The sequence below is a fragment of the Apaloderma vittatum genome, unplaced genomic scaffold (genome assembly GCF_000703405.1).
Source record: "Apaloderma vittatum isolate BGI_N311 unplaced genomic scaffold, ASM70340v1 scaffold5209, whole genome shotgun sequence".
Lineage (NCBI taxonomy): Eukaryota > Metazoa > Chordata > Aves > Trogoniformes > Trogonidae > Apaloderma > Apaloderma vittatum.
The window spans coordinates 19,148-26,962 of NW_009735671.1; the positions used below are offsets into that span (position 1 = coordinate 19,148).

The following is a 7,815-nucleotide window of genomic DNA, read 5'->3' on the forward strand; positions in this document are numbered from 1 at the left end:
CCCAGGGGTGCGGGGGACTCAGGCTGTTGGCAATAAGCAGCGACAGGAGCGCTCACAGGAGAGGAGTTGCCAGCGCTGGCTTTTTCTGATTGCAGCGAGGGGAAAGAAATGATACGAAACAAAACAAAACAAAAAATCCCTCCTGCTCAGGTTCTTTCAAGTTCCCAGACGCAGAGGAACGGCAGTTGGAAACACATCAACAGAAACAGGCTACGAGACGCAGCACATACCCTTAAGCCGCTCGTTTTTTTTGGATTAAGCTCCTGCACTTATTGCTCACGTAGCCGATTGCAAGAATCATTTTCGGGGCTTCACCCCTCTGCCCCGAACTAATCTTTTATCCGATGCACAACGTGGCCGGGATGGGCAGCCCTTGCGGCGTGAGGTTGAGCCAGGACAGAATCCAGGTTGCAGAAGTATTTTGGGTGGGAGGGAGGGGATGTCTTCTTCTGTAACTTGTGTCCAGCTCCTCATGGACACAAGAGAAAAAGTCCCTGATTCTCCTGTCTTTACACAGTCCTAAAGCACGACCCAGCCTCACCACAAGGATGGAAGCTCCTGGGCAAGGGTTCACCCAAGAACCTGAGATCAAGAGGCAAAGGCTGTTTTAGGAAAAAAGTTCCAACTGAGTGATCTCAGGGGAGTGAAGAAGGGGGTGGGAGGGAGCTGGAAGAAAAGCGGGTGAATTCCCCTTCACAAAACGTCTTGGAGAGCCAGCAAATGACGTGGAAACTGCTGGGTAAATACGGGGGGGCGGAAAGAAAGTGATAAAAATACCACTTCACAGGGAGCTTTTGAACCCCGAGCCTGACAGTGAGATTCAAAGGAAGAGCAATCATTTCAAGCATCTTTTTAATAACTATTTTATAAGTGTCTAATGTAAATAGAACTTATTTTGGAAGAGGGCTTTACTTGCTCTCTTTGAAAGCCATGCTAATTTCTCACTTTCCCCTGCAATGAGGGGAAGTGATTTCCTGGTGAGGTCCCAGAAAACACTGCCACGACACGACTCCCACTCAGCTCATCTCCGCGAGACCCTCACTGTTTTAAATCCCTTTCCTAAAAGAAACCAGAAGAGCTGCGCTGATCAATAAAACCACCTTCAGCCCTGCTTTCCCAAGCCAACAGCAGGACATGCACGACCAGTGCCAGAGCCGGCAACCTTGGAGAAGCCCCATTTTGCACCACTCTGTTTGCTGCACGACGCCTTAAACACTCAACTTCAACCTTGCAAAAGCTTCGGCACAAGGAAGCTTCCTCAAGCGAGCCAGCCCTTGGCTCGCCTTTGGAAAACTGTCTCCCAGGGTCTGGGGAGAATCGTGTTTCATCCTGCCCCTGAGCGCAGACCTCAGCACCTCGTCCCATTCAATTCTAATTTCGTGACTCAGAGCGGCAGGCTTTGGTGGAGGGGGGAGCTCCCTCACTCCGTTACTTTCTTGCCTGCAAACAATGCATTTTTCAGCGCCTCGCCGTAGCCTAGGTGTGTTTGGCAAGGCAAGTTGCTGCAAGGCACGTCAAGTTCTGAATTCCTGTGCCAAGTTTTCCAAGCAGATAAAAGAGGAGGCTCCCAAGCTCTCCCATCACAGGGGTTTCTGTCTCCGTTGCCCTCTGCTCTTTTTCTGCCGCTCAGCTTCTATTCGCCAGCCTTTTTTTTTAATTCTTCCTTCTGCTCTTTGCATTTCTACTTGAACAAGCCACCATGAGTCGGATCTCTTTCAGGTCATCTACTGGAGGGGGCGTGAGGGGCTTTAGCTCAGGCTCTGCTATTGTAGGAGGTGGCGGTGGCACCAGAAGCAGTTTTAGCTCCGTCTCTGTCTCCAGAGTTGGAGGAGGAAGAGCCGGAGGTGGAGGAGGCTTCGGAGCTGGTGGTGGCTTCGGGAGCAGAAGTCTCTATAACCTAGGTGGAAGCAAAAGAATTTCCTACAGCTCGGTCGGTGGAGGTCTACGGAGTGGAGCCGGTGGTGGATACGGCTTTGGTGGAGGAGCTGGCTTTGGTCTTGGCTATGGTGGTGGCTCAGGCGCTGGTTTTGGCTTAGGAGGAGCAGGTGGTGGTGGCGGCTATGGGCTGGGCAGTGGATTTGGGCTGGGAGGTCCTGGATTTGGTGGTCGAGGTGGCCCCGGCTTCCCCGTTTGCCCACCTGGTGGCATCCACGAAGTGACCGTCAACCAGAGCCTCCTGGCACCCCTCAAGCTGGATATCGACCCAGAAATCCAGAAGGTGCGAACACAGGAGCGGGAGCAGATCAAGACCCTCAACAACAAATTCGCCTCCTTCATTGACAAGGTGAGAGCCTGGTCTTAAACATCGAGCCATGCATGTTAGCAGTTGCCTCGGGACAAAACAAGAGGAAGAAGCTTCCTTTGGATTTAGGGGCTTGCCTGAACTGATCCCAGCCAGCAAACTGTGGGTTGAGCTGAAAACTAAGAATTGTCTTATGTTTCCTCTTCGCAAGGATGAGTTTTTCAGCCCCTTATTTTAGCAAAAAAATAAATCCCCTTCCTCCCTGTAAAAAAACATTCCAGGGGTTGGATGGATCTTCTACTGGTTGTAAAAATCATGGAATCATTCAGGTTGGAAAAGACCCTTGGGATCATCGAGTCCAGCCATTAACATACACAATACAATGGGATAACACCAGTTTAAACCAGTAAGGTGGGCTGAGCACTTAATGGCAGGGCAGGGCGGGTAGATACACCTAAAGTCACAAATACGAATGTTTGGCCTGCTTAACAGCTCCTAAAAAATCTCACTAAACATCTTAACTCTTTTTGATGCTTTCGAGAATTGGGTGCCCTAAATTAGGAAGATCCTAATAATTCACACCCTCAACCATCCCAGAATCTCTTGACCTTTCCTCCCTGAGTGAACGATCCCTCCTTTTCCTGGCAAAGGTGTTTTGGTTTTTTTTGTGTACTGGGCTTTGGCACGTGCCTGGTTTTTGTTTCTTCCCAGGTGCGCTTTTTGGAGCAGCAGAACAAAGTGTTGGAGACCAAGTGGAGCCTCCTCCAGGAGCAAGGTCACACTGTCACCAGGAAATCCCTCGAGCCCCTTTTTGAATCCTACATCAGCAACCTCAGACGGCAGCTGGACAGTCTCCTGGGAGAGAGGGGACGGCTGGACTCTGAACTGAGGAGCATGCAGGACATGGTGGAAGACTTTAAGAACAAGTAAGGAAACGTGCTCCATAGCATAAATGATTAACAGATGGGAAAAACCAGGTGGTTCGTGCTCGCGTTTGTACTGGGCTCCTCTTCCAGTTTGCAAAACAAACGCAAAAAAGCCAAACTTGGTGTCAGAATTACCTGTGGTTCTGTCACATTTCTTACGTGTTTAGCACAAATCCTCGCACCCATGGGAACCTGCTCCAGTGTAATGGAGGTCATAGTCCCATCCCTCGAGTCTTCTGAATTAATACACCTGGAGACAGAAAAACACACAACTCCTGAGTGTAAGGGACGTGACAAAAGGGAATGCAGCGCATCCCTAGGCTGCCAGCTCCAAAATCCCTCATTTCTCACTTTGCAAAGGAAATCCCGGCCTCTCCAGGGGGCCCCGGGTGACCCTCAGCTCCCATCACCTGGAAGACGCTCAGCTCTTTTCTCTGGCTGTTGTCAAAAAAACTTATGTCCCTGGTGGGGGGAAATTAATCCCATCCTAGATAAGGTGCCCAGTGGAGGTGGGGTGAGTTGGCTTAAGGACATGTCAGTTGAGTGTAAGGGACATTTAGGTGGGTTTTTTTTAGGCAAGGCCATTCGGTTTTAGTTGGCTGTCTCCTGGCAAGAACAATCTCTCCCTTATTCAACCAGATCTGGCCAAGTGCAAATTTGAGAAAAACACCCCGGAGGCCTGAAATATTTTTATATTTGATAGTTAGGCAGGTGAAGAGGCAGAATTTTGGGAGGAGGATGACAGGGAGATGGCACTTGGATGGACAGGATGGACTGAGGTAGCTTCTGGTATGTCGTATTTGGGTGCATTTCAGGTCTCGATACGTGTCAAAGGCTTTTAGAAATACTGATGAGGCCAAAAATGACAAACGCTATTGTCTGGATTTCGGAGCTACTGTTGGGGAAAGAGAACGTGACTTATTTCAAGTTTAGAGTCTGTTCCCAGCCTATTGGCCAATTTCCACCTCTCCCCATGTCCACTGAGAGATCCATCTCAGGGATATCTCTGCCAATATTAGTTAGAGGACTGGCACGAACCTGCCTTTCAAATCCAGGTCTTTGCCTCAAGAATCTACATGTTTTGTCTACTTTCTAGCTAAGCCCTGCCCTGATTATCTGATGAGAGGATGTTGCTCAGAGCCATAAAAATTTCCACAGAAATGCAGTCTGAAGCATAATGATCTGCCCTTGCACAACCATGGCTGAAGAATCACGGACTTTTTTTTTTTTTTAATTAAATGCTGCAGCGGGTTATTCGCAGCCATTAGCATTATTATAATATCAGATATCAGATAGTTACATTATTATATATTTGTAAGCATTGCGATGTAGCTTTTTTGAAAGCCTTTTGCATAACTCTGCTTTGGGCAAAGGTCACCAAGAATACCTGTAGCTCCTGCTTCTTACCGAATCAGGCTCTGATCCCACGTGCATTTATGTAAGAGCTCGACTTGAAGGGCAGTGATTAAAATCTATTAATTTTAGCTGGGTCTATGCACACCACGGAGCCTTGCAGGTTCACCAGCAGGCAAGAGGTGGGTGTAAGGGATATATCTGTGAGCCACAACTCGTGATTTGGGACTGGAGCGGTCCCGTCTCTGCTTCCCACACTGGCTCTGCTCTTCGTTTCCACCAAAAACCCTCTTGCCCTTCTATCCTAACAGATACGAAGATGAGATCAACCGGCGCACTGGTGCGGAGAATGAGTTCGTGGTCCTCAAGAAGGTGAGTGAACTGGGAGTTGTGGGATGGACAATGAAGTTAACTTGGCACGAGCGGAGTCCAAGCAAAGCTGACGGGAGCTGGGCAGCTCCACGCTTGGGTCAGGCTGTGATGTTGACGTGTCTAGGAGTAAGAATGGGCCAGATCCTCCTGAAGCCACGAAGGGGCACAACCTTCTCCATGCCGAGGGAGCTGCCCTGTTCTCTGAAGACAGCTGATCAAGTTGCAGTTGCAAACCATCTCTTGTGGCTCAGTTCAGCTCTGTCTCTGGTCACAACGCCATGAGTCGGAGCTTTGCCTTCTGCCCAAGAAACTGGTTCACACCAAATGTCCAGCATTACATTTAAAAGCAAACCTTGATCGTAGCAATATAAGAACAAATTGAGAGGATAACAGATGTGGAAGGGGAGACATGGCCCTGCTGGTGTCCTGAAGCCCCTTCGGCTTGTGGTTTCATCCCAAGTCTTTGGTTTTCTTTTCTTCAGGATGTGGATGGTGCTTATATGAACAAGGTCGAGCTGCAGGCCAAAGCAGATGCGCTGGCAGATGAGATCAACTTCCTGACAGTTCTCTATGAAACGGTGAGCACTCAGCCTTCCCCGCGGCAGCATCCCTCCACAGCTCCCTGCCTCTGCACCCCAGATCTCCGGCCGCCATGCTCAGTGCTGTGCAGCAGCAGAAGAGAAGGTGGTTGCTGCTTTTTTGAAACTATAATGCAGATGTAAGCTAGGAAAGGGTGGATAGAGACAGAGCAGGGGGAAAATGCAAGAAAATGGCTTGGAGCAGAGGGCTTCCTGCTTTCTACCTCAGACACCAGACCACTAATTTAGATTTTTGCACCTTCTGCAGGAATTGTCCCAGATGCAGCAGCAAGTGTCCGACACCTCCGTGGTCCTGTCCATGGACAACAACCGCAACTTGGACCTCAACAGCATCATCGCGGAGGTCAAGGCACAGTATGAGGACATTGCCAACCGGAGCCGGGCAGAGGCTGAGGCTTGGTACCAAAACAAGGTGGGCAGCCAGGGTGATGGATCGCTTTCTGTGACTCACGTGCTAGCTGATGGGAGGGCGACTAACAGAGTTATCACACCATGACACCGGAGATTAACTTATCTCCTATGCGTGTTGTGATAGGTTCTTGGTAGGTCCTAGTGCTCACTTGTGGACGACTACCCTTGACCAGACTTACATTCCTTGTAGTGAAACAAAGGGACAAGATGCCTAAATGCCTTGACCTCAGGCTCACAAAGAGCCCCTGGGCGATCTGGCCTCAGACACAGAGTGTTCCTCTCCCCTTTCCAGGTTCTCAGCAGTAGGCGACCACCCCTGGGTGTTCCACACAATGCAACAGTGGCTGCCTTAGCACATATTGATAACTAAGGGCAAATGTTGTTATTCCATGGACAGGTCGCTCAGAGGAATCTTGTCCCCCACCCTTACCTTGCACCCGGATCTAACTTTGTGCCCTGAAGTCCCCTCACCCTTCCCCAAGCCCTGTGGTGCCTAACCAGCATCCTTCTCCTCTCCATGCTATCAGTACGAGGAACTCCAGGTCTCTGCCGGGCGGCATGGTGACGACCTGCGCAACACGAAGATAGAAATTTCAGAGATCAACCGGGTGGTCCAGAGGCTGCGGAACGAGATCGAGAGTGTGAAAAAACAGGTTAGGAGGGGGATGCTCCTTCAGAGAAGCTGATGCACAGAGGAGGGCAGGCGGGAGGTGATGGTGGCCAAGCAGGGCAGAAAGAGCCAGCTCCTGGCCTTGGAGCAGGGCTGGATGGTTGGGCTTTCCCCCCCGCACTGAAGAGGGCACAGCAACCTCGGTCTTTGCCTGCTAGAGAAGGTCTCTCGGTGCATGGATGTGCTGTGTTAGGTGCTTTCTTGATGGGGAAGCAAATTGTGAGCTACTAATCTACCTCAGCAAAGGTGAGTAGTGAAGCAAAGAGACGCAAAAGTCTCTCCTTTTCTTGGGGGGCAGGATCACGGCTGCAGCTCCCCAGTCACTCACCTCAAGACACCTTTCTAATGGCCCATTAGCAACTCTCGGTGACATCCTGGGAGCCACCACCAGTGCCTACAACACCACAGCAATGCTCAAAAGAGCAGTTTGGGGTAGCCTAAGTTAAACAACCGCCTGATTTCCTTGCTTTCAGTGTGCTAACCTGCAAGCAGCCATCGCCGAGGCGGAGGAGCGCGGGGAGATGGCCCTCAAGGATGCCAAGGCCAAGCTGGCCGAGCTGGAAGATGCTCTGCAGAAAGGCAAGGCTGACCTGGCCCCGCCGCTCCCCGGGGACCAGGCCCTGCAGCTCCGCGAGTACCAGGAGCTGATGAACGTCAAGCTGGCCCTGGACATCGAGATCGCGACCTACAGGAAGCTGCTGGAGGGCGAGGAGAGCAGGTGAGGACAATCACACGGACCTGTTGTGAGCTGCTCTCCGGAGCAGGATGCATCTCCTTGGGCTCAAAGAAACAGCTCAGCCCAAGGGGCCAGAGCACCGAGTGGTGTAAAACTAGGGAAGAGAGAGGGATTACTTCAATTCGTGAGCTTTGTAGGAAAGGATCAGTTTCTCCTGCTCTTGGCACCTGATGCACCAATAAAAATGAGCGTTGTTGCCTTTCACAAACTCTCCAGAGGACAGTCCCCACTGAAGGCCATGGAAGCCTGAACTGATGGTCCCAGTGGTCAACGTTATGCCTGGTCTGTGCTTTGGCATTATTACTTACTCTCCCTTTTCCCAACAGGCTTGCTGGAGAGGGCGTCGGAGCCGTCAGCGTCTGTAAGTATCTCCTCCGCTTCCACCCCTCCTCGCTCCCCACCATGGCTCGGGAGGGGTGATGCAGGTCCCTTCACCTTGGGGAGCTGGCCAGACCCTAAAGCGGGTGCTCCTTGTCTCTCCTTCCAGCCGTGGTCAGCAGCTCCAG

The 7,815-nt window shown here is 51.0% G+C and overlaps 1 protein-coding gene across 1 annotated transcript in view; it reads left to right on the plus strand.

Annotated features, from left to right (window-relative positions):
• The first annotated feature begins 1,596 nt into the window (after positions 1 to 1,596).
• The window catches only part of LOC104279388 (keratin, type II cytoskeletal 5-like), a 6,441-nt gene continuing 222 nt past the window's right edge, over positions 1,597 to 7,815 (plus strand). The window contains exons 1-9 of the mRNA XM_009876659.1: positions 1,597 to 2,284; positions 2,954 to 3,168; positions 4,833 to 4,893; positions 5,376 to 5,471; positions 5,740 to 5,904; positions 6,431 to 6,556; positions 7,047 to 7,291; positions 7,636 to 7,670; positions 7,797 to 7,808. Of these exons, the coding sequence (XP_009874961.1) occupies positions 1,700 to 2,284; positions 2,954 to 3,168; positions 4,833 to 4,893; positions 5,376 to 5,471; positions 5,740 to 5,904; positions 6,431 to 6,556; positions 7,047 to 7,291; positions 7,636 to 7,670; positions 7,797 to 7,808 (1,540 nt within the window). The 5' untranslated portion in view covers positions 1,597 to 1,699. The remainder of the gene's footprint in view (positions 2,285 to 2,953; positions 3,169 to 4,832; positions 4,894 to 5,375; positions 5,472 to 5,739; positions 5,905 to 6,430; positions 6,557 to 7,046; positions 7,292 to 7,635; positions 7,671 to 7,796; positions 7,809 to 7,815) is intronic.